Here is a 26,694-nt window from a genome sequence, read left to right as displayed (position 1 = left end):
TCCAGTACTTATTCTTAATTTTCCCAAATATTCTCAGAGGTCTCAAACTACAATACTGACAAATAATTCAAACAGGATCTGCAGAGAGAAAGCAAATTAAGATAAGCTGTAAACAGGTTCAAGGTGGGGGGGAAGTAGCAGTGGATGCAAGGTGGTGGGGGTGGATGGAGAGGTTCTATGTGTCAATAGTGTTTTCGATTATTTTGCATTGTGGATTGCAGTTTGTTTTATTGGCATTTTTGCATACAAACTTAATTACTGCAAAAAATAAATATAAATATTGTTTAACAAAGCTGCAATTTTGCCCCTGTATAAACGTTTAAATACCTAATTTATCATTGGCACCCTTGGCACTTAGTGATGTACATAAACCAGACTTTGGGTACCCAAGTCAAAAATGGTTCTCCATTCCTGTCCTAGAGTCTCAGTGGAAGAAAGGGGAGGTGTTGATCCCAGTGGAATTCAAATGCAGAGATCAGAAGAGGAGGGAAAGAAGAAAAGATCAGGTTACGAAAGGTTAAGTTTAAGCAAGTGCATCCGGGAGGAAATAACAGAGAGACAGGAAGAGATGTGAGAGGGGTTGAGAGGGTGAGAAAAAAGAAAGGAAAGACATTAGTGCACACTACTTTTTAAAACATCAGGTCATCATACTAAATATATTACCATGGAATGTTTTTTTGGTTTTTGTTTTCATGAGAAAGGAATTTTGGAGTGAGGAATTATTATTATTATTATTATTATTATTATTATTATTATTATTATTATTATTATTATTAATAAGACAAAAAGTAATGAGTATTTCTGTTAAATGAAAAAGTGTACTCAGACACATTTTGAATGCCTATATCATGGGTCCAAGTAAGAGACATACAGGGAACCTGCAACTATATAATGAAAAAAAAGTTGAAAGGGGAAATCACTTGCCATTTCTCAGTCGCTCGTGTTTATTTTGCAAATCCTAGAATAGAAACTTGAACCTACACTCTAACAATGTATACTGGGTCACAGCTCTGTTAAGTGTCCAATTCAATTCTCCTCTATGCAACACAGACTTGTAGTACTGGAGTCCAGGATGTTTTTTTTAAGAAATATAAATAAACAATAACAGAGAAATAGAAAAACAGGCCAATTAAGTTTTAATATTTGTAATCTGGGCTTGTTCGTAAGTTAAATTCAAGTTTAGATTTCAGTCTTGAAAATCAAGGACTCGGGACTCAGATCATGGTGACTCGTACTCGAACTATGGTGACTCGACTACAAGTCTGATACAACTGCTACAAGCATATAAACCACAACAACAAAAAACATGTGCAAATGGTGATTACCCTGCAAGGACAAAACAAGGGTTTTCAAAGGGCCCAGGATGTGTGTTCTTAAGGACACACATTTAATTAGTGGTTTAAAACTCTTAGCCCAGTTCATACTTTGGGAGCTTTGTCTGTACATGCACACTCAATTGTTTAAAAACCAAATGCCCTTATAAAGGCATTAAGCAGTTTCCCAAATATTCTCAGAGCTTTAAAACTATAATAGTGCCAGATAATTCAAGGATCTCCAGAGTTAGGCAGGCAAATGTAATGAGAGAAAGCAAATTAAGATGTAAACAGCTGTAAACATACATTTTAGACTAGGTTGTACATAAAGAGAGAAGCTATGAGCAGGATTTGGAGGAATACACTGAGTCATTTCCTCTAGTAGATGTCAGGGGAAGTGAAAATGGCTGCACAGAGAATGTATTGATGAACAATAAAACAAAATAGAGATAAAATACTGAAATAGTATTTTACGGAACCTTAGCTGAAAAAAGGGAAAGGAAAGAGTTACATCAGATATTTAATTAAGTATTTATCCTGGAACATGGTTGGGTATTTGCTTCACAAAATTAAAACCAAAAAAAAAAGAAATGATCATTTGATAGAAAGTAATAAGAACATAAGAACATAAGAAAGTCCACCATGGTGTACACAAAGAGTGGGAGTTGTATGAAACAAGCTACCTAACCCTGATGAGGGAACCAGTTCTCTACAATCTTTCTAGAAACAACCCAAAAAAAGTCCTGGAAATCATAAGCAGTTAAAATGACAAAGGGCAAGCTGGCAGCTCTGCTAGTAAAATCATTATGTGATTTCCTTTTTAGACCTTGAATAAAGTCCTGATAACCAGGTCAAAAGAAACATGATTGCAGTGGTTGATGCTACAGTGCTGCATATCACAGGATCATACCCATAAAGGGGACTTTACATAATTACATCTCAATACTGAAAAATGAGGACTGCTGGTGAATGAGACAGACAGAACAATATTATTATAATTATTATTTTTAATACAAATAAAAAATGAAATACAAAAATAACAGCAACGAGTATCAATTTTCGCATCACTTGATAATAGAAAAATAAAATAAAAATCACGATAGTTCCAAAAATACATAAAATAATTTAACTCTTTAAGTTGCACTTCAATTTTTTTCCCTTTTTAAGGAGCAAAAACACATTGTCAATAAACATACAGCAACAGATGGATTACAGTTGTCACAAATAAAACAAAGTCAGAAGTGTATGTAACTGCATTAGCTCAGCTGACAATGTCCTTAATACACTTACTTATTGTACATGTTTTTGTTCAGATAGATTAACAGAATGCCTGTACTGATATTGTCTCTAATAGCATAACATGTCTACCTTCTTTTGACAGTGTTACAAAATGACTTATCGAAGTAGCGCAGTCTTCATTTAAAAAAAGGAGAAAATGTGTACAGGTGAAACAGAGCATGAAACAGGTGCTACATGTGCAACAAACTCTGGTTCTGATGCCTTATCCACATGGCCAGACCATCCAGATGAGTTCAAGCCAAATTTAAATGGATTATTACATAAATGATCTTTCCCTTTTAGAGAAAAAAACATCACACTGTTCATTTTATGTTTATGTGGTGTGTATTTCTTTAACTGGATGTTTTCTCATGCATTTTTGGCAACCTCTGAGATGTGCAGTGATTACTTTCCCTATATGGATTTAATTAGATCAGTCGTTTCTTCTGCCAACTTTTTACTAACAAAGAAAAGTTGAAAATACTAAATATTTATATATTTATATTTATTTATTCATTTATATATTTATGATGGTGTATTTTCCATTGGCAATCCCAGTTTATCTCAGAATATTCTGGACAGAGCAAAAGTGTAAATTATAACCTTCAAGTTATTATTTTACGCTCTGTAAAATCTCTCAAAGTAGGAAGCTTTGTGCATACATTGAAAATGGTGCATTGTTCATACTGTGGGTTAGGGACTAATATCCAGTGACAGGGTAAATTAATTGCTAATCTGCTATCTGCTTTGAAGTTAACAGTTTTACCAGGTTCTCCTTTGATTTGAATTTGAAATCAGCATAATTGTTCTTCATATTATACAATACTGGCAATTGTTAATCATCTCCTCTCACCGTGAGGTCTAATGTGCTTAACCCCAGCTGCCCGTTTCTGTTCACTGTCCAGCTCCACAACACATGTGGTTAAAGCCATCAGGACCCCGAATACATGCAGTTTTCAAAGTAAACTCTTGGTTGCAGGTTGGATCAAATTTCTGGCAAAATCCTGACCTACTATCCTGACTATCATCACATAATTACACAAGCATGTCTATTTCTAACTGTAATAAAAATTCTGTACCTTACAATTACAGAATCAGTATGTTTGACTGAACCTTCAAAATAATCAAATATATCCGCTTCAAGAACGAAATAGCAAAACTGTCACAAGAAAATTATCCCTTCTTACTTGTGAGAACTAGCTGTAAATGCTACATAAAAAAAGATAAGGTAAGCCTTCTGATGCTTTTCCCTAATTAGCACAAACTGAGTGTTTTTTGTTCTTTTTCTTTCAAACTATTGTGTAAAATGCTACATGTTAGTAGTTTGGATCCAGTCCAAAACTCTCTAAACTCATGTTGAAACACAATTTTGTTTAATGTGGATGCAACTATAATTTACGGTGAAGAACAATTCAAGTCTTTGTATTCTGTAAGATCCCCAAAACATACAGAACTGGTTTTAAATTCATGAGAAAGAATGTAAAACCTGTGTAAGAATGTCTCTGTGTAAATCCAACATAAGTGCACTGTGGCCGGCAACCAAAATCAGTGCCTAAGAAGAGCAATTATAGCATTTTATATATAAGGGAATGTATACATGCTAATTGCCACATAATCACAATCAATCTGACTGCACGAGAATAGCACGAGAATTATAATAGGTTTTCTCTTACAGTGAACCACTATCAGCAAGGTTTAAATATGTTTTTGGGTTCTTCTCTGGTATCCCACAGCGAACATTCAGACAAGTGCAGCTATATAGATTAAAACAACGTGAAGATGCCACCCATGAAGCAGTTTCCTCTATTCCTGGGGTGGCTTGAGTTGTTCCATCAGCTGGCCGTTGGGTTTGTATTCTATGGAAACACCTGTTTCTGACGTGTACCTGGAGCACTTGCGGCTGCCATTAAATATCTTCAGCCGGGACAAGAAGTGGATTTGGAATTTCCTGGTGGCAAAGCAGTAGACAATGGGGTCTAGGATGCAGTTGAGGCCCATCAGACACAGAGTGATCTGGTGTGCATCATTTAGGGCCTTATCATTGCCCCACAGGACGGCCAGTGTCCAGGGCCCCTGGACGATGTGGTGGGGGATGAAGCAGACGACAAATACCACCAGCACCGCGCACACCATCCACAAGGCTCTCTGTTTGACCCCTCTCTTTCGGTTTCCCTGCTGTTTCACCGTCTGGGAGAGCAGAGTGCGGATGATGAGGAGGTTGCAGACCACCACCAGGAGGAAAACGCAGAAGAACATGCCGATTATCGCAAAATTGAGGACGGCCACTTTTTTCTTTGCTGACTCATCTTGGTAGTGGTAGCCCTCAAAACAGCGGCATAACTCGCCATCACTGTTGAGGTGGTCATCGAAAAGAGAAGAGAATGCAGACGCCAGGATTAAGACCCAGATGGTGGCTGACACCACTATGCCTCGTTTGATCTGGGTAGACCTGACAGTCTCCAATGGCTTCGTCACGGCCCTGCAGCGGTTGAAGCTGATGACTCCCAGGAATAAGACCGAGCAGTATCCATTGATGAAGAACAAGGAGCCCGAAATGCTGCACAGGAAGCCCGAGAATAACCAGTTCCCTTCCTTAATGTAATAGACAATCCACAACGGCAGGGCAGCAACAAACAGCAAGTCCGCCACGACCAGGTTGATCATGTAAATCTTGATTTCGTTCACGCCTTCGCTTTTAAACATCTGCTTGAAGACCCAGAGGACATAGCAGTTGGCAATCAGCCCCACAACAAAGACCAGGCTGTAAACTACTGGGAAGAGGATGTACCTGAATTGGGAGTCCACCAGACTGGTCAAATTTATCCCGTTGGAGGTATTGCAAGTCATGTCTCTTGAGTAAAGGTCTGGTTCTTTTATTAAAAAAAAAAAAAAAAGAAAGTGTTATCTACAGACATCCACAAACGAATATACAGCTGAGAAAAGATCACCATATTACACTACTTATTTCAGAGCAGTGGTGTAAAAATAAAGTTCCTCTTTTCTGGGAGGGGGTGGGGTGGGGTGGAATCAAAAATCAGATAACACGCTATTTCAAGTGATGAAAGTTAAGGAATTTTCTAAATTGTGTAATCACATGCCCAGACCCCTGCTGTTACCCCACAGACACATATTCATGCTGATGAAATTCACCCTCGACATGAGCAGGTGTAACAAGGCGAGTCTATTTTGAATTGTGTTGATAACTGAACATATACAAAGAACACATGAACTCACCCCAGGCCACTCAAGTCCCAGCACGATCCTCCACTGCAGGAATTCCAGGAAAAAGCTGCCTTCAGTTCAGACTAAGACAGGAAATCATGAAGCAAAGAGAATCCACACGGGCAGATGTTGAGAAGAGATTTGTCAAAAAGGAAATTTTCTCAATCACTTAGTCACTGTGAAAAAACAAACAAACAAACAAAACAAAAAAACATATATTATATATATATATATATAACCATTCATTCACTGAGAAACAACCCAAATCAAATCTTACAATACATACTACAGGTCCAGTATCTCCTAGACTTAAGTTACACAAATATTGTTATAACCATATCAAACAAGAAGATGTATGTTTGGTCATTTCCTTTACTAGTGCTATTTCATAAGATGAAAGTCGTGCACAGACTAGTACTGATCAGATAAGGGAAACCCCACACGATTCCCCATTCAGCGCTTGCTTTTCCGCTCTTCAGTTCTTGACTTGACACGCACTGTGCAGTAATGAACGGATCCACTATATTATTATGATAGTAGAACTGCCATCGAATCAGTAGAAATACATGTTTCCATTGCAAACAGGTAGACATTTTATGATTTACTACATAATGTGTATTTTACTATGTGTGTGTAGTTATATACTGTTGACAACGATATTATCTCTACTCGTAACCTTAAATGAATTGCTATTTACAGTTTGGTCCCGCATTCTGGAGAAACTATATAAAGATAATTCTAATATAGGCTATAGGATGCACAAACGTGTAAATCTCGGCATCACCGTCAAGAAGTTTGTGAATGTTTAAACTGCATCACATAAACAGCGATTACATTGATAAAGTACATTGCACTGCAGGCAACGAAATATATACGTGGATCATCTTCATGGAGACACATGTATATTGGCTTGCATATTATTTAGAATGAGGAAATGTACTTTATTCCGACATATAACTAAATAAAATAAAATGGAAATAAAATGGAAACTCCAAAATGTATTTTGATAAATCATATTAAATATCGATACAATTTCAATAGATTATATATGTGTGTATGTATGTATGGATGGATGGATGGATGTATAGGCTACTAATAACAACACTACTAATTCTACTACTACTACTACTACTACTACTACTACTTATAATAATAATATATGAAATGTATTAGGTATACAACAGCAATTGTAGTCTAGCAATCAATGGGGAAACTTCTATGCATTACAATCATCATCATCATCATCATCTGTACTCACTTCAAAAGCAGAGTATCTACAGACATGTCACAGCATTTACCTCAATTCCCAGACTCGAAAATAAATGATATGAGCATCATATAGAGACCTAGACTCACTGGCATCCTCTGTCCCATCAGTGGCGCACCGTCTCTGCGCTCCGCCGGCGCACAATGAGCTCCAGCGCTGACGCACTGAGACGTGCGCTGCTGTCCCCTCCCACCATCACCATCAACTGCTGCTGAACTGCAATCACAGATGGGGAAGCACTTTTAAAACGATCATTTTAGACACCTAAGAAGGCGAAAAAGGGTTTATGAGACACCAAGAAATGCACCTACCTCATAGATAAACAAGGCACACCTCATCAAACAGTTCCTAGTTTGAACAATCCACAGTCAGCAGACAGCAATGCAGTAACTATTTTTATGATGAAATGCTACAGGATCAAAACTCATGATGTGAGTTATTAAATTACCTGTTTCAGTCTCAGGGAATGCCAAGTTACAAAGGTCTCTATATTAGCCTGTTTAATAACAGATCAAGAAACAAAACAGAAACTGGATTCAGTCACAGGCAGGAATTTCCAAATCAACAACATTTTATTATTATTGGCTTTACTTTTTGAATGCAAAGAGGTTTATCTGCTTGGCAAGGAAACAAAATAAGCTTCTGCAAAGGGCTTGATAGAGAAGACTTGCTCACTGCTAATGCACTGTGGGCTCAAACACAAGGGCTTCTTCCTCATCATTTCCTGTCATTCGGTTCTGAGAACATTTTTCAGACACTACTTGCTGTTGGAGAAATGAGGTAACATTCATTCAATTTGAAGAGGTCCAAAGGGTTAGAGATGAGAGAGATGACGGTGAGAATGAATGTGCTGTTTCATGTATGGCACCCTGCTTATTTGTTCCTTGACTAGATTCATTTGATCAGAAATTGACATTATAAATACACCAATGGAGCTGTTTGGCACTCAGACCCTTTTTTGATATCAGAAAAGATTTATGAATTGGCCTGAATAACACAGAGCAGGTGAACTATGTCACGTACCAGTAGATATAGATGATGTTAGAGGAAATACAAAACTGAGCTGAAATACTCCAAAAGAAAAGTTGGCAGTAGTTCAGATGTGACACGGGAAAACAAATGCACAACGCAATGAGTGAGCAAGTCAACCCAAATGTTTTCACAGAGGACCAGGGAATATACATGGAAATGGCATAACTGAATTCAGGGCCCAGAATAGGATGGTAGTAATTCACACAAGCAGGTGTTGTGGTTGTGTGGTTCAAGCTGCCCAGGAAAAATTGTGGCTGCTGAGTTACACACTTCATATAACCTGCATTGCACTGAGGACTGGATTATCCTACACCAGCTATAGATAAAGCTGGTTGATCATTACCTTTTAGAGTCCTGAAAGTAATGGTACATCTTGTTGAATGCTAGCATTCTGGTTATTATTACAGAGATGCCCAGTACAGCTCTAAACTATTCTAGGTTCCCTATACCTGACCTGTCACACATGAGCTCTTTCAAGGCAATCGTGCAAAACTGAAAGGCCTGTAACGCTCATTTGACTTTGACTTTTCAGCACCACGCGATAAAGATTATCAGCAATGCAAAAATAAAGGGCTTTCTCAGTGTGGAATGTGGAATAAAGTCCTATCTTTAGAGCTCACAAATGATGCATATAATCTCTGAGTCAAACATGCTGGATCTGGAAAACCTGAGTCTATATATATATATATATATATATATATATATATATATATAAAATATGTATTTCCTACTTAGGACTAGTTGTTTTATAAGATTTAAATGCATACAATATTACCAAAAGTAGTGAGACAACTGAAAATAAGCACAACAGGTATTCACAGTACATGTTAAGATGTTTAGAGGGTTTAGATCAACCCTTGGTCTTAAATAATAATAATAATAATAATAATAATAATAATAATAATAATAATAATAATAATAATAATAATAATAATAAAAATAATAAATATTCTGGAGGAAAATAGAAATAACTTTGTGCCTCTGTGCTGTGACCCTGGAGATTTCTAACAAGGAAATATTAATTTGCCTGGGGTTCATGACAATTCGTCCCCGCCAATTCGTCCCAGCGATAATTGGTCCTCACGATAATTGGTCCCACTGATAATTGGTCCCTGAGATAATTCACCCCTATAACAATTCGTCCCCACAGCAATTCGTCCCCATCATATGTTCTCCACATGAGCATTTGTAACCATGAGTGCATCCATTTATTGTAAAGCCATAGAACATACAAACATTACATATATATATATATATATATATATATATATATATATATATATATATATATATATACAGAAGTTAGTCTATGTAGTGTTTTCTTGAATTATTTTTAAAATCCATACAAGAGAAGATCTATAGAATTGAGGCCAGGTCTATTCTTCATGAATCACACTGTATGTCCTAGATATTTGACCTGGTGCATATGCACTGATGGAGGAAAACTCTATATATAGCATATTATCTCTTGGTGGATTTTGATGAGATGGGGGGGGGGTGTTCTTAAACTCATATGTTTTGGGAATAGTGTGCTTAATATAAAGAAGAAGAAAACAACAGACTTTCCAGAAGGAAGTGTAAAAGTGTAACATGTGAAAGTGATGAGGAACAGTGCCCTGTCTTGAAGCCCAAAATATTCTATTTGCACCATTGTTGCAACAAGACTGTGTACCCAATTTAAGCTCTATGTATTGCTTCAGAGACTAAGTGCAGTAGTTCTGTGTAGCTGAATTTTAGAAAAAGTTTTCATCCAACGTAATATAGAGAACAGAAGACAATGGAGTAGTCTGTGATAAAGTGTGGGGTACCTTACTGATGGCATGTAGTTGCCCAGCAACAAATGGGAGTAATCTTCTATATGATAGAATAGAATTAACTTCCCAACTGGTCTCCAGAGCACTTCATTATAGCTGAATAAACTAATTTAAAGAATTGTTCCTTGTCCACCTATCTATTGAGGGAGTAATTGTCTCTCTATCAAAAGTGATCAGGTTACACAGTATGCAACAAGACAAAATTCAAGGACAGTGCGTAACACCATACACCAATGCAGCAGGTAAAGAACTAGCATAGAGTTAATAATCTAACACAATTGTGTTATTTGCTCCCCGCTACAGGAATGTGTCAGGTAGTTCTGTTTCAGTGAGAAATTAGAAACAAGATATATATATATATATAATCTTGGAAAGAGCACCTGCTAATTCTGGAAGTATACAGACTGTAGCACTGCCAAAAATATGGTTGAAAATTGACTGATCTGAAAAATATTTTTTCATCAGAAGTCTGGTTTTGCAAGAGTTATTCCACTTAACATGCTAGGACATGTCATGTACTTCGATGCTGGGACGTCATCTGAATTTTGACGTTTCTTAATTTATTGTACTGTATATTCTATACATGTTTGGAGTGGTTCTCTGGATTTGTTTTTGAAATGGTTATCAACTACTTAAGAGCTTCTGAAAGACAATAACAATAAGTGTCCAGGAGAGGTTCTAGATGATTGTGCAAGCACACTAGAAGTCAACCTGAGCTTCTCCTTCAGGTCAGATAGAAAATACTTTTTAAAGAAGCTTGTCAATTAGAAACCTTTAGTGCATGTGCACAAAATGATGGAGCAATTTCTGTGTTACTGTGTTTCATAAGAATTCTGAGAAATTAAGCAATATAATACCATCAAAGCTTTAAATACAAAAAGGGAACTAACAGACAGAGGACTCAACACTAATAATAACATGAGTATAATGGACTCCATGTGCTTTACCTATCATTCTCTATATACCTTATAGTTTTCACTATGGCTCAACAATATTGTACACTTTAAGAACCTCCGCACAGACAAATTTGAAACTGAAGTTTTTCTGACAAACCCAAATGCAACCTGTAACAAATTTAACTGCTTTCTCAGTTTTCAATTCACATTATAACTTTAATAATTTATAGAAATATCATAGATTGTTGATTAAAGGATGTGGGCTATCGTTGCCTTGCATTTGTAATTGCTGGTCGGAAATCTAAGTACTGATTAAAGATAGTTTAATGCAGGCATTTCCTGTTGTAGCAGTAAAATGCAGCACATACACAGGGGAAGTTCTAAGCTTGGTAGAGCAAACCATAAAAAATATTTGCAGCCATACAATAACTAAGCTGGTTCATGTGACTTCCATTGTTTTCCATCAAATCCATTTTAACTTGACATGATTTTCCAGCATTAAAACAACCTAAGCAAGTAATGAACTATGTTACTAAAAGAAGGTATTAGACCAACTTTTATTATTATTATTATTTTTATTTCTTGGCAGACGCCCTTATCAAGGGCGACATACAACATAAGTGCAAACAAAGTGCAAAAGTACAAGGCATCAATCATTACAAATTCAACTTAGATCAAACATAACAATTTAAGATAATACATTTTACAAATTCCAATTTACAATTTACACAAGTACAGTAAGAGACTTCCTACATCTTGGACGGTGAAAGCTAAGTGCTGTCAAGATGTAGGGTTACAAGACGAGGGCTACGGGAAAGGGAGCAAGGAGGAAAACAATCAAGAATGCGAGGAGAATAATAAAGCTGAAGTGCTATCTAGCAGGGATAGAGGACTAATATTACAACTTTCAACAGTAAATTATTCAGACCCTCTCACACTTTTCACATTTTTTTGCTTTAAAGCTTGCAGTCATGACACAACCTAATCCACACATTCAAAGCAAAAACAAAACATTAAGAGGTTATAGAGAGTTAACATATAATAAAATGGAAAATTCATGATTGCAAGTTTTAATTTCAAAATGTAAATTAATTCAGTTAGAACATAGAACATAAGAAAGTTTACAAAATGAGCTAAACACACCGCACAATTAGTTAAGTGGCTTCTGTCTGTTTGCAAACCAAAATGGTTCTCATGATTTCAGAATAAAAATGTGGTCATTGTCTTTCATAATTCATAACACCGTAAACAGTATTCCAGATGAGATCTAACTAGTGCATTGTACAGTTACATTCTACACTTTTGACAATAGCATTCTGCTTGCCTGTTTTATTGCCTCCCCACATTGTTTGGATGGAGAAAGTGAGGAGTCCATTAGACTTCTAGGTCTTTCTCATGCGTTACTTATTCCAGTTCTATTCCACCCATAGTGCAATTATAGTGGACATTTTATATACCTGCATGTATTACCTTGCACTTCATTTGACAGGTGTCAGCCCACAGCTGAAGTACTTTTGAATAACCTGATCTGCCGAGATTGTATCTGCTGAGCCACCTATTTTTGTATCCTCTGCAATTTTGACAAGTTTGCCTACTATCCCAGAGTCCAGATCATTAATATAGATTAGAAAAAGCACAGGCCCTAGTACTGATCCCTGTGGAACTCCACTAACAACCTCACTCCAGTTAGAAGCAACTCCTCTAATCGACACCCTCTGTTTCCTATACATCAACCAGTTCATAATCCATCTACTTACATTACCCTGAATGCCTACAGCTTCCAATTTGAGGATCAGTCTTTGGTGTGGAACCTTATCAAAAGCTTTCTGAGAAAAGTATATCATATCATATGCTTTCACATGATCTATAGCTGCAGTTGCAATTTAATGTTAAAAAAACTTGAATAAATTGGTAAGACATGATCTGCCTCGTCTAAATCCATGTTGACTATCTCCAAGAATATGGTTTTCAATAAGATGCTCCTCTATATTCTGTCTCAGTTTTGTTCCCTTTCTTGTGGATAGGTATGACATTTGCAGTTTTCTAATCAGTTGGCACATCCCCTGTTCTAAGTGTGATCTATTTTTCCTTTTGTAAAAACCTCTGTAAAATACTAATTTAGAACATGCCACATCCTTTTAGTTTTCTAAGATACCTCAATGTTTCACTTCCTACTTTATTGTCTTCTTGCTGTTGTAATATTGAAAAAAGCTCTTTGCATTAGTTTTAGCTCCAAGAGCTTTGTTTCTTTCTATTTCCCTCTTTGCTTTCCTGATCCCTTTCTTAAGATCTCTTTGCAGTTTAACATATTCTTTGCATTTTGTTTACTCTCTATCTCTTTTGTATGCACCATACAACATTTTCTTTCTCTTGATATTTTTTTTTTGTATATTTATAATAAACCATTTTGGCCAGTGTTTTTTGGTTCTCAATTTGCTAGGTTTTGGTACAAATTTCTCCTGAGCCCCAAGTAGTATATTTTTGAAACCTAACCATCAATTTTTGACTGAATCTGTATAGAATGTGCCCCAGTCTAACTCTTCTCTTCTGCTGCCTCATACCTTCTAGGTTTGCTTTTCTAATTGTAGAACATTGTTTTAGACTTGGTCCTTGTTTTTTGAAAGTATGCATCAAAGCTAACCATATTGTGATCACAGTTCGCCCTTCTGACTGTATCTTGGTCATTTGAAAAGATCACATCAATGCATGTGCTCTCTCTTTCCTGTCTTTGTATAGGAAATTGAAATCCCCCATGATAACAGCCTCATCCTTGCTACATGCAGTCCTGATTACACTGTACAGTGCACTTTCTGAATATCTGCATTGGGTGGTCTGTAACACACTCCTACCACTAATCCTCCAGATATTTTATTCAGAAGTTTGACCCCAAAAAAATATGTTTCATTAGCAGGATCTAATTTGAGTTCTTCAGTCTCAATGTCATTTCTGATATATAATGCAACCCCACCACCTATTCAGTTATGCCTGTCTCTCCTTAACTGTGTGTATCCTTTCAACTTGTATTCTTCGCCATCATTTTCTGTAAGCCATGTTTCTGTCACTCCTACAACATCATAGTCACACACCAGCACTGTGGCTTCTAGGTCTAACATCTTGTTCCTTATAATCCTGGCATTGTGGTACAAACAATGCAAGACTTATCTACTAGCAGTATCCCTCTGTTTAGGTTAGGGCTGCAACTACTAATCGATAAAATCGATAATAATCGGTTGTGAAAATCGTTGTCAACGAATGTCATTATCGATTAGTTGGTCTGCTCACGTCACGGATAGCATTTACTGATGACATCACCTTCATGAAAATACAGTCACACATGAAATGGCAGAGACTACAGATCAAACGGAGGCAGAAAAAAAGTGTGCGCCACAAGTAATCTAAGGCATGGGAGCATTTTACATTAAATGCAGCAAAGAAGGCGGTAACCTGCAAGTTATGCAAAGCTGAGCTTGTGGCATGGAAGTACCACAGTGGAGCACGAGCACATGAAAAGAAAACACAATGGTGTCACGGATGAAGGTGAAACATCAGCACGATAAGCAAAAACTGTGCATATCCTCATTATATGAAGATGTGAAAATGGTATAGTCTAGTTTAATTCAATGCTATTGTGTAAACAGCTTTGTTTACTAACTTCGGGACAGTCACACTAGATCTATTTTGTCTAGAACATCAGGTTGCGGAATCAGCTCGCTCGCAACATAGTGATGGATTAAAATAGGGCTACCACAGAAATAGGTCAAACTAAAACAGTGTGAACAAAGTGAAGCACTAAATCTAAAGGCAGTTAATAACAACAGCAGTAAAAGATTGTTTTTTTAGTCACTGTAGTGGTTTTCAGCGAATGCTTATGCACTTGTGCACTAATGCATATTTTTTCTTGTCCTTTTAATCAAGCCTGTTATCTTGCTGCGTTTCTGTGTTCCGTTCTCTTTTTATAGCATTTGTCTACTACAATTAACTTTCATCTGTTTTTCAACTCAACCTACTGTGGTTCTACTATGTTCACACGCTTATTTTCAGTCTTTCTATATTTAATATATCTATATATCCTTTAATTATTATTCAAAATTAAATTAATAATATATTTGAGATGTTTTTGGTTTATATCTTCACATCTGAACAACATCTGTGTAAAAAAATGTAACAAAAATTATGTTAAAACATAATATGTTGTATTAATTATATATTATTTAGATTTTTTATATTAATCATGGTTGTCAACTTGCCATCAGCAATTATTAAAAACAATGCAAATATTGATTTACACATGAATTGCTTCTCCTTGCATACTCAAATGCTGGGTTTTTTATTTCAGAAAGAAACAGCTCACCATTTGTTCAGAGGAGAAATCCCCCATGCGCTCCTCATTGTAACAGATGCCATCCTGAATATGTTGGTAACTGACATGCAGCCAGCGTCAATGGTGGAAGATGAAAGATTTAAAAAAATGGTCAGCATACTCAACCCAGGATACATTCTTCCCTCAAGGACCCACTTCACAAAATTGATGGAGAGGAAGTACCAGGAGGCATTCCAAAAAAATAAGAGTGCTATAAACACCACCAACAGGAGAATGGCTTTAACTACTGATATATGGACAAGTGTTGCCACTGAAGCTTACCTTGGCATTACATGCCATTACATTGGGAATGACTGGAAGATGACATCTGTCTGCCTTACCATCATGCCACTAGAAGACAGACATACCTCAACCAACATTGCAGAGTGGTTGAAAGAAGTAGCAGTCAGGTTTGACGTACATGATGGTATTGTGACTGCTGCAAAATTACTGGAGGAGAAACATGGGTGGACCAGTATATGCTGCACTGGCCACACCTTGCAGTTGGTGATTAATGCTGCATTAAAGAACACAGGCATTGAATGAGCTGTTTAAGCTGCAAGATGTCTAGAGGTGGCCTGTAACTGCAACTCTATCTGAGCCTTCCATCACTCACAGAGGCAAATGCTATCTTGACTTGAAATCAGACCAGTGGAGTCTGCTTGAAAAGCTTTCTACTGCTCTTAAGCCTTTTGAATGTGCCACTGTTTTTATGAGCAGGCAGGAATATATAACAGTCTCTTCATTTCCTCCACTTGTGAAAGGGCTGTTGAATTCCACTGAAGGTGCTGCCTTCGATTCAGCTTCGGTGAAGTCCTTCCAAGCCACAGCAGTTGAGCAGCTTCAAAACAGATGGAAGGAAACACTCTTTGATCAGGTAGATAATCCTGTGATTCTCTCCTCTGCTCTGGACCCAAGGTTCAGAAGACTGAAATTTCTGTCACCTGAGCAAATTATAACTGCAAACTAAAGTGCAAACTGAAGCACTTGCAGCAAGAACGGAGATGGTGCAGCAGCAGCAAATGACCACCTCAGCCATAAGAACAGCAGCTGAACCTTCAACATCTTTGCTTGACTCACTCCTTGAGTCTGGAGGCAGCAGTGAGGAAGACAGCAGAGAGGAGAAAGCTGAGGAGGACCTCAACACTCAAATAAGAAATAAAGTCCTGGCTTACTTTGTTGAGAGACCCCTAGCCAAGGATGAAAATCCTTTGGTTTGGAGGAGAGATAATAAAGATAAATAACCCACCTTGGCAAAATTAGCAAAATCCTACTTGTGTATCCAAAGCACCTCAACACCACCTGAGTGTCTGTTCTCTGCTGCAGGCAACATAGCTTGCAAAAACAGAGCCAGCCTCAGCCCGGAGCATGTGGACATGCTGACATTTTTGCATTCCAATTCAAAGTTTTGGAAGAGTGAATAAGAAACATGTTTGTATGAACAACACTGAACAGTGACAGTTTCACTCTTCTTCTGCATTCTACCTCTGTATCAAACTAACATTCGTTTATTATTTATAATTTTGATATTTCAACAAATTCTACTGCTTAATATCTTATCATAATGTGAAGTTTATATGAGTACAACTTAATATTTTGTTTTGTTTTGCTTATTTATAATTTGGATATTTAAATAAGTTTTACTGTTTAAAACTGTGGACGAACATTTGTGTTTTATTTAAGGTTTAAAATGTCAAAATTTAAGATCATATTAGTAAAACTCACTATGTGGCTTTTGCACTTTTTAAAGTACACATTTACACATAAATACCCTGATTTAGTGTTTTATTTATTTAACTAATCTAATTGAAAAATTGTTTAGCTTTTTATCCGATTAATCAAAAAAATTATTGTTAGTTGCAGCGCTAGTTTAGATGTAGATCGCATTAGGGTTGCATTAGTGTACAACAATAGTGGTGATGCAGCTCGGTGGTGGTATTAGGGGCTGGTGTGTGAACGTGTGCATCGGTGGGGCGGTGGCAGTAGATTACCTCAGGCTGGTTAAGGTGGGCCAGTCTGGGTCAAATTCCAGGACCGTTTTTTATTCCCAGTCTGTCCCTGGTCTACTGTGGTGGGTGAGGTGGTATCCCTGGAAGGTGGAGTTGGACAGGGGTCCAACTAATAAAAGAGGAAGTCAAGACAAGGAAGTCTTTGTATTAGTGTTAACTTGCTGTTCACAGTTGTACACTTGTATATTGTGCTCTATATTAACTCAGTAAAATATAATTTGGCATTTGGCCCTGAACTCCACAGACTTCATGCACCAGCTAAATAGGTTGTGTCATTCTCAATAAGATGTAATAATGAAGGGAACCTTCATTGAACAAGTGACTGTTCATGTTTAATTGATCAGTGACTGGCGTGTTTTCTAGGGCTTTGGAAGCTGAATATTGAAAACAGAAAGCAGAAACAAGAGCTTTCAAGAGCATCAGCTGAGATTTGATTAACATGGGAACAGTGTGTAAAAGTACATTTTGAAAGATTTTGTATTCTTATTTTCTCTTTTATAATATTTTTCTAGTTGCAAGTATTAAAGCTAGTTAGTTTGCGAAATACAAAGCAAGAATTGTTCTTTTAGTTTAGGAATGTGAACATCTGTGTCTGTCAAGTCGTGTTGTTGTCTGCTAAAGCTGACAACCCCAAGGCCAACTCAATCTAGGGTTTTATTTGATTTCTGTAAGATATTTTTCTTTGTCTGATAACCAGCCTCTTTGTCTGTGCAGGAGTATTAAACTCCCTGCTCAGAGGAATGTTACACTGCCGTGGTACTGTTTCTCTCTCCATGCTGCATGAATTAAGAATTTGGCTTGATTAACACAGCAAGCTGAATCAAGACTGAGTTTTCTTCAGCAGTCTCAACAACGGTGCCTAGTGGCACTAAAGAGATGTGAACATGCACGAGGCAGCAATCAACGGTTCATCACTGGGAGGCAGAAAAGTCATTCATAAGACCTGGCATCACTGAACACCCCTCACACTGAACACCTTGCACACTGAAAATGCAAGACATCCCTGAAGCCTCAGAACTCCTGACAATTTTAGTTTAAAAATATATATATTTTCCAAAATCTTCAGTGATGATTTCCTTAAGTGCTTCATTGTGTTATGAATCCTAGAACAGGAATTTGAACCTACACTCTCCTGCTCTATAATGGGTCACAATTCTGTTTAGTGATATTTGTATATCTAAGAGCTTTCAACATACAATAGTGCCAAATAATTCATAGAGGATCTCCAGAGTTAGGCAGGCAAATGTAACCAGAGAAAGCTAATTAAGATTTCTCATAAATATCAGACTAGGGTGAACATCATGAGAGAAGCTATGAGCAGTATTTGGGGCAATACATTGAGTCATTTCCTCTAGTAGGAGTTGGGGGAAGTGGAAATGACAGCACAGAGAATGTGTTTATAAACAATTAAAAAATAAAACAAAGCTGAACTCTACGCAGGGAGAAAATACTGAAACTGTTCCATTTTGGGGAAACTTAGCAGAAACAAAAAGGAAAGGAAAAAGTTTTGAGAAAAAGATCCCCTCAAACCCTCAATCTGGGAGTGAGAAGGAAGGAGGACAGCACTGTGGGGAGCCAGGCAGGAGGGTGTGTGACAATGGGGAACAAGACTAGAAGACAGCCTTGAGGAACAGAGGAAGCTGCAGATGGGAACAGGGGAATTGTTCATGGCAGGAGAAGTACTCTGATGTCTTATGGGAAAACTCTCCTTGGTTTTGAATTAGTTATGGCTGATTGCTGTGCACCCTTCCTGGCTCCTGGCTGCCTCTGTGTAACATGTGTGGTATCCTGAGGAGAAAAGGAAAGTTAATTTGAGAATAGATACTGGACTGATTTCCTATTTTTCCTACTTACCTGACAGGGCTGGTAGAGACGGTGTGTTCCCCCGGTGGTCAGCTGGGCCTGAGACGGAAAGCAGTGCACTTGTGGAGAGGATCGCGGAGGGACGTGAATGAGAAAATGATCACTATAGTATGTGTGGTTTCACATACCTGGCCTCTGACGCGTCCCCTCTGAATGTCCTTTCCTTGTTCCTTTCTCCCTGCCTAGGATTGGTGGCACTGCAGAGCCTGGTCCAGGGGCTGACACAGCAGTAGGGGGATCCCATACTGCCAAGCCTCCTAGGAATCCACATGCCATGAACTTGAATGGACATTCAACCAGGCACTGCACATCACCCGGCCAATACCATCCCTACAGTGAAGCATGGTGGTGGCAGCATCATGCTGTGAGGATGTTTTTCAGCGGCAGGAACTGAGAGACTAGCCAGGATCGAGGGAAAGATGAATGCAGCAATGTACAGAGACATCCTTGATGAAAACCTGCTCCAGAGCGCTCTGGACCTCAGACTGGGGCGAAGGTTCATCTTCCAACAGGACAACGACCCTAAGCACACAGCCAAGATAACAAAGGCGTGGCTACAGGACAACTCTGTGAATGTCCTTGAGTGGCCCAGCCAGAGCCCAGATTTGAACCCGATTTGAACATCTCTGGAGAGATCTGAAAATGGCTGATGGAGCTTGAGAGGTCCTGCAAAGAAGAATGGGAGAAACTGCCCAAAAATAGGTGTGCCAAGCTTGTAGCATCATACTGCACAGACCGGCGCCTGTCTACTAAGCCATTAGACAGCTTCACATCTTTTGAAATTCACCAGGTAGAATTTAGGCTTAATCCACCTCTTCAGCTTATAGCTATTTATAGGCCACCAGGCCCCTATTCCTTTTCTATGACCGAATTTAGCAATCTCTTATCTGACTTAGCCATACATTATGATAAACTCATTATTTTGGGGGACTTTAACATACATATTGACATTAAAAACGACCCCCTCACTGTTAGTTTCTTGTCCCTATTGGAGTCTGTAGGCTTCACTCAGCACGTGTCAGGACCCACACATCGTCACAATCACACACTAGATCTAGTTATTACCTGTGGGGTACAGATTCACAACCTAATAATATCACCCCAAAACCAGACAATTTCCGACCACTGCCTTATTACATTTGAGCTGCCTGGAGTAGAATTAGACACACAGGAGAGGAATATAGAAACTCGCTGCCTAAATCCCACTGCTATTCATAAATTCACTACCCTGTTGCCAAATGCTAGCTTTATCAAAACAGGATCTGCAGATTAAGTATTAAATAATTTCAACAATACACTAAGCACTGCTTTAGATACAGTAGCCCCATTAAGGACATGACAAATTAAACCAACAAAACACTCACCATGGTTTGACGAACACACTCGCTCACTTAAAACAGAATGAGCGTAAATGGAGAGAAACAAAACTAGAGGTCTTCACATGGCATGGAATGACAGTATAATAAGATACAAGCAGGCCCTGTCCTCTGCTACTCCAATTTAATAGAGACGCATAAGAATAACCCGCGTTTTCTTTTTAATACAATAGCGACACTTACTAACCAGCAGGTAAAGCCTTCAGAGGTTATCCCCCCCAATTTCACCTGTAGTGACTTGATCATTTCAATAGCAAAGTTAACAGCATTAGAAAACAGATAGAACAGGAAACATACACAGATACTATAGCCGACACATGCAGTCCTTCACAGCCCCTGCCTACCTTGGACTCGTATAACGTAGTAAATCACCAGGAATTGGTCTCCTTAATTACTAAAATGAAAACAACAACCTGCGCACTAGACCCTATACCCACTAAACTGCTAAAACAGTCTCTGCCATTAATTATTCACAGAATACACAATATTATTAATGTCTCTTTATCCTCGGGATCTGTTCCTGATTCATTTAAAATATCTGTAATTAAACCACTTCTTAAGAAACCCAGTGCCGACCCTAACCAACTTAAACACTATCGACCTCTCAAACCTTCCCTTCCTTTCTAAGGTTATAGAGGAAGTAGTTGCAAACCAACTGCAAGCTTTTTTAACCAATAATCATCTTTATGAAGAACTTCAATCAGGCTTCCATTCCGGCCATAGTATAGAAACGGCCCTGTTAAAAGTATTGAATGATGTGTTTCAGTCCTCCGATGTAGGGCACGCCAGTGTTATTATTTTATTTGACTTAAGTGCGGCTTTTGACACAATCGACGCTTAGAAAACTGTATTGGCCTGTCTCGCAATGTGCTTTCATGGTTTAAATCATATCTGTCAAACAGACTCCAATATGTACAGATTAACGAGAACCACTCAAATTTAACTGAGGTTAAGTACGGAGTCCCACAGGGCTCAGTCCTGGGACCTATACTTTTTTCATTATACATGCTGCCTTTAGGTGATATAATTTAATTTAATATAAGTCATAATTTTAGGAGACAAAAATCGAACTGTTCATCATGCACTAACAAAACTGAGTAATGATAACTTTAATTTCTCCCCTAAGGAGATGGCACGAAACCTGGGTGTCATCTGTGATCATAATCTTTTGAATCACACATTCAGAATGTGTCGAGATCTTCCTTCCTCCAGCTTAGAAACATTGCTAGACTAAGACAATTCCTCTCGTTACAGGACACTGAGAAATTGATACACGCATTTGTTACATCTAGATTGGATTACTGCAATGCCATTCTATCAGGCAGCACAAACAGAGCTATTTCTGCACTTCTGTCCAAAATGCTGCTGCAAGAATCCTAACAACAACAAAAAAACATGAATACATCACTCCAGTATTGGTTTCTCTTCACTGGCTGCCCGTGCACTACAGGATAGACATTAAAGTGCTCTTATTAACATTTAAAGCACTAAAGGGACTGGCACCTCCCTACTTAAAAGATCTCCTTATGGAATACACTCCAGGTCGGCCATTGAGATCACAGGAAGCCGGTTACTTAGCGCTCCCTAAAATACACAAGAAAAGCGCAGGTGGTCGAGCATTCAGTTATAGGGCCCCGAAGCTGTGGAACGATCTTCCAGCCAATGTAAGAGATGCCCCCTCTATCTTAGCCTTTAAATCACGTCTGAAGACTCATCTGTTTAGTCTCTGTTTTTCTAGCCCATAGTGCTGCCGGTGTGCCATGGACATACAATTGCACAACTGTCTTTGGAAATGTCCTGTACTGCATGACCAGTATCTGAGCACGACTGCCCTCTTGTCTTCCAGCAACAGCCTCCTCTGAGGGTCCAACGAGGCACCTCGTCCCCCAACATGGAAGTCTGATGAGGCACAACCCATCCCAGAAGCACCTCACCACGGAGGGTCAACGGGGCATCCACACCCAAGGTTTGACGAGCCATCGCAACCCAAAGCCTGATGATGGTCCAAACCCTCCACCCTCGATGGCCAGCGAGAGGCCTCCTCCAGAGGGAAGAGCACAGGCAGCAGCACCGATAAAGAACTTTCTGATCTCCTTGCTGCTGTAATAACTATACTGCCTGGAGGGGAGGCAACCATTAGGCCTAGGCCCTAAGCCGTGGACCCCTAGAGATTCATTTTCTACTGACATGCCATCCATAGGAGTTTTTTGTTTTTCTCTCCTCCGTGCCTAAATGGTTTATTTACTTAAATGTTCACTCACTTTATTCTAGATCATGTAAAATGTTTACAGGTCTATATTTGATTTTATTGTATTTATGTTTTTTATTTTGCTATACGTTTGTTGTATGTTTACCAGTCTGTAAAGCGCTCTGTGGCTGCGAAGGGCACTCTACAAATAAAAATTGATTGATTGATTGAATTGATACTCAAAATGACTTGAGACTGTAATTGGTGCCAAAGGTGCTTCAACAAAGTATTGAGCAAAGGCTGTGAATGCTTATGTACATGTGCATTTTTTGTTTCTTATTTTTTATATTTTTGCAAAGATTTCAAACCAACTTCTTTCACGTTGTCATTATGGGGTATTGTTTGTAGAATTTTGAGGAGAATAATGAATTTAATCCATTTTGGAATAAGGCTGTAACATAACAAAATGTGAAAAAAGTGAAGCGGTGTGAATACTTTCCGGATGCACTGTATTTAGGGCAGAATAAAGAGTGGGGGTTGTAAGAAACAAACTACCTAACCCTGATGAGGGAACCAATTATCTACGATCTAGAAACAACCCAAAAAGGACCTAAACCGTTAAAATGACAAAGGTCAAGCTGGCAGCTCTGCTAGTAAGTTCATTACATGATTTCCTTTCCAGGCTTTGATTCAAGTCCTGATAACCAGGTCAAAAAATGCATGATTGCAGTTGTGGTTGATGCTACAGTGCTGCATATCACATTATCATACCCATAAAGTGGACTTTACATAATTATATCTCAAGACTCTAAAACCAGGACTGCTGGTGAGTGTTGCGTGCCCTTACTTGTGTGCATGCGTGTGTGCGTGTGTGAACATATACTTGCTTTGTGTTCTGTGTTCTGCTGTTGTCCTCCCTATCCCTTTTGTACACAGGTGTCCAGCTGCGATTGGTTCATATCCCTGTCACTCAGACTCCGCTGTCCCGTGTTCCTCTCCAATCCAACGTCTTCGAATACTGTTTAAATGCCCCATTATTTCTCCATTTCCAGAGAGCTAACAGAGCAATGCCATTTTGTGTTGCTATACCCCGTTTGTGCTAAATGACCTTTGCTACTGATTGTTTCCTTCTGTAAATTGCCTACTGTTTTCTTCTGTTTTGTTCGTCACATTGTAAAACTGTAAGTGACTTTAATAAGGGGGAAACAGGTAGATAGGTGAGATACACATGGGCTTAAACGTTTGCACGTAGGGTTATATATTTGTCTAGCACATTAGGTACTTAAGTAGGGGCAGTGATCTCCCCTTTTTATTAGTTGTCAGGGTTAGACAGTTTAGTTAGTGTAGATAGTTAGGGTCTGCCAACAACTACAAGTTAGGTAGAGGATCCCCTTCTAGACTAGCTTTGTTTCAGCGTTAGCCGACACCGTTAATTATTATTATTGTCACGTCCGACTTGACTGTTGTACATAGTTGTATATACTCCTCTCCCCTTTGTAAATAAACCCTTTTTGTATTATAGTTGACTCTTAGTGTTGGTTTTGCACTCACCTCACTCTCCCACTACTGCATGTGTGTGTTCTATGTTATGTCCATCTCATTCCCTTACACCAGCCACTTGGGGTCATAACACAGAACAATATTATTTTTATTTATTTGTCACATATATATATATATATATATATATATATATATATATATACACACACACAAGTATATATACAAATTTAAAAATGAAATGCAGAAATAACAGCAACAAGTATCTATTTTAGCATCGTTTGATATAACAAAAATAAGATCAAAATCACAATAGGTACAAAAATACATACAATCATTTAATTAATTTAAATTGCACTTCTGTTGCTTTCCCTTTTAAAGGAGCAAAAACACACTGTATTTAATACTGTCAAACAAATATACAGCAACAAATGTTTTTCAGTTGTTACAGTTAAAATAAAGCCAGAAGTGTATATAACTGCATTAGTTGAGCTGACAATGTCCTGCTTAATACAGTGAGGGAAAAAAGTATTTGATCCCCTGCTGATTTTGTACGTTTGCCCACTGACATAGAAATGATCAGTCTATAATTTTAATGGTAGGTGTATTTTAACAGTGAGAGACAGAATAACAATTTTTTTTTTCCAGAAAAACACATTTAAAAAAAGTTATAAATTGATTTGCATGTTAATGAGGGAAATAAGTATTTGATCCCCTATCAATCAGCAAGATTTCTGGCTCCCAGGTGTCTTTTATACAGGTAACGAGCTGAGATTAGGAGCACTTTCTTAAAGGGAGTGCTCCTAATCTCAGCTCGTTACCTGTATAAAAGACACCTGTCCACAGAAGCAATCAATCAATCAGATTCCAAACTCTCCACCATGGCCAAGACCAAAGAGCTGTCCAAGGATGTCAGGGACAAGATTGTAGACCTACACAAGGCTGGAATGGGCTACAAGAGCATCGCCAAGCAGCTTGGTGAGAAGGTGACAACAGTTGGTGCGATTATTCGCAAATGGAAGAAACACAAAATAACTGTCAGTTTCCCTCGGTCTGGGGCTCCATGCAAGATCTCACCTAGTGGAGTTTCAATGATCATGAGAATGGTGAGGAATCAGCCCAGAACTACACGGGAGGATCTTGTTAATGATCTCAAGGCAGCTGGGACCATAGTCACCAAGAAAACAATTGGTAACACACTACGCCGTGAAGGACTGAAATCCTGCAGCGCCTGCAAGGTCCCCCTGCTCAAGAAAGCACATGTACAGGCCCGTCTGAAGTTTGCCAATGAACATCTGAATGATTCGGAGGAGAACTGGGTGAAAGTGTTGTGGTCAGAGCTCTTTGGCATCAACTCAACTCGCCGTGTTTGGAGGAGGAGGAATGCTGCCTATGACCCCAAGAACACCATCCCCACCGTCAAACATGGAGGTGGAAACATTATGCTTTGGGGGTGTTTTTCTGCTAAGGGGACAGGACAACTGCACCGCATCAAAGAGACGATGGACGGGGCCATGTACTGTCAAATCTTGGGTGAGAACCTCCTTCCCTCAGCCAGGGCATTGAAAATGGGTCGTGGATGGGTATTCCAGCATGACAATGACCCAAAACACACAGCCAAGGCAACAAAGGAGTGGCTCAAGAAGAAGCACATTAAGGTCCTGGAGTGGCCTAGCCAGTCTCCAGACCTTAATCCCATAGAAAATCTGTGGAGGGAGCTGAAGGTTTGAGTTGCCAAACGTCAGCCTCGAAACCTTAATGACTTGGAGAGGATCTGCAAAGAGGAGTGGGACAAAATCCCTCCTGAGATGTGTGCAAACCTGGTGGCCAACTACAAGAAACGTCTGACCTCTGTGATTGCCAACAAGGGTTTTGCCACCAAGTACTAAGTCGAAGGGGTCAAATACTTATTTCCCTCATTAACATGCAAATCAATGTATAACTTTTTTGAAATGCGTTTTTCTGGATTTTTTTGTTGTTATTCTGTCTCTCACTGTTAAAATACACCTACCATTAAAATTATAGACTGATCATTTCTTTGTCAGTGGGCAAACGTACAAAATCAGCAGGGGATCAAATACTTTTTTCCCTCACTGTATGAACCTTGATCCAATTACTTCATTTAAATGCATATGTTCAGATACATTGACTTGAAATAGACTACATGCAATTGGAGACTGTACCTTCCTTTGACAGTGCTACAAAATGACTTTTGAAGTAGTGCAGGCTTCATTTCAAAAGAAAATGTGTACAGGTGAAACAAATGCATCTTTATAAAATGCATTTATTATGGTGTTCCTGTTCTCATTTTACCTTGGTTTTGTGGATCCTGCTAGCATACCTTTGAGTGATTTAGCTAAATCACACTTATCTTTGGCACAGCCATGGGTTTATGCTGCAAAACAGTACAATGAAATATACCTACAGCAGTCATTTTCCATAAACCTCAATCTGATTACTGATAGCAATATCTTACATGATCTTTCCCTTTCATAGAAAAAAACATCACACTGTTTATGTGGATGATTTCTTATGCATTTTTGGCAACACTTGAAACGTGCAGTGATGATTTTACACCC

At 38.5% G+C, this 26,694-nt stretch overlaps 1 protein-coding gene across 4 annotated transcripts; it reads right to left on the bottom strand.

Annotated features, from left to right (window-relative positions):
- Nucleotides 1-1,842: 1,842 nt before the first annotated feature.
- Nucleotides 1,843-7,289, bottom strand: LOC136763442 (platelet-activating factor receptor-like). 4 transcript variants are annotated; one of them, XM_066717470.1, is made up of 3 exons: nt 7,170-7,289; nt 5,826-5,989; nt 1,843-5,461 (listed from the first exon to the last, which is right to left on the bottom strand). In XM_066717470.1, the coding sequence occupies exon 3, from the start codon at nt 5,436-5,438 to the stop codon at nt 4,395-4,397; it is 1,044 nt and encodes a 347-aa protein (XP_066573567.1). In that variant the 5' UTR covers nt 5,439-5,461; nt 5,826-5,989; nt 7,170-7,289; the 3' UTR covers nt 1,843-4,394. The 4 variants fall into 4 exon arrangements, with proteins under 4 accessions (XP_066573567.1, XP_066573565.1, XP_066573564.1 ...); XM_066717468.1 differs by having other exon boundaries at nt 7,072-7,273; XM_066717467.1 differs by having other exon boundaries at nt 7,112-7,273.
- Between the last annotated feature and the right edge of the window lie 19,405 nt (nt 7,290-26,694).

The sequence above is a fragment of the Amia ocellicauda genome, chromosome 11 (assembly GCF_036373705.1).
Source record: "Amia ocellicauda isolate fAmiCal2 chromosome 11, fAmiCal2.hap1, whole genome shotgun sequence".
Lineage (NCBI taxonomy): Eukaryota > Metazoa > Chordata > Actinopteri > Amiiformes > Amiidae > Amia > Amia ocellicauda.
Note: the sequence above shows the minus strand (reverse complement) of the source record. Positions and strands in the feature narration are given on the sequence as shown.

What these genes read in the sequence shown, in the direction of transcription:
- LOC136763442 (XM_066717470.1), bottom strand. Translation starts at nt 5,438, where the DNA reads ATGACTTGCAATACCTCCAACGGGATAAATTTGACCAGTCTGGTGGAC.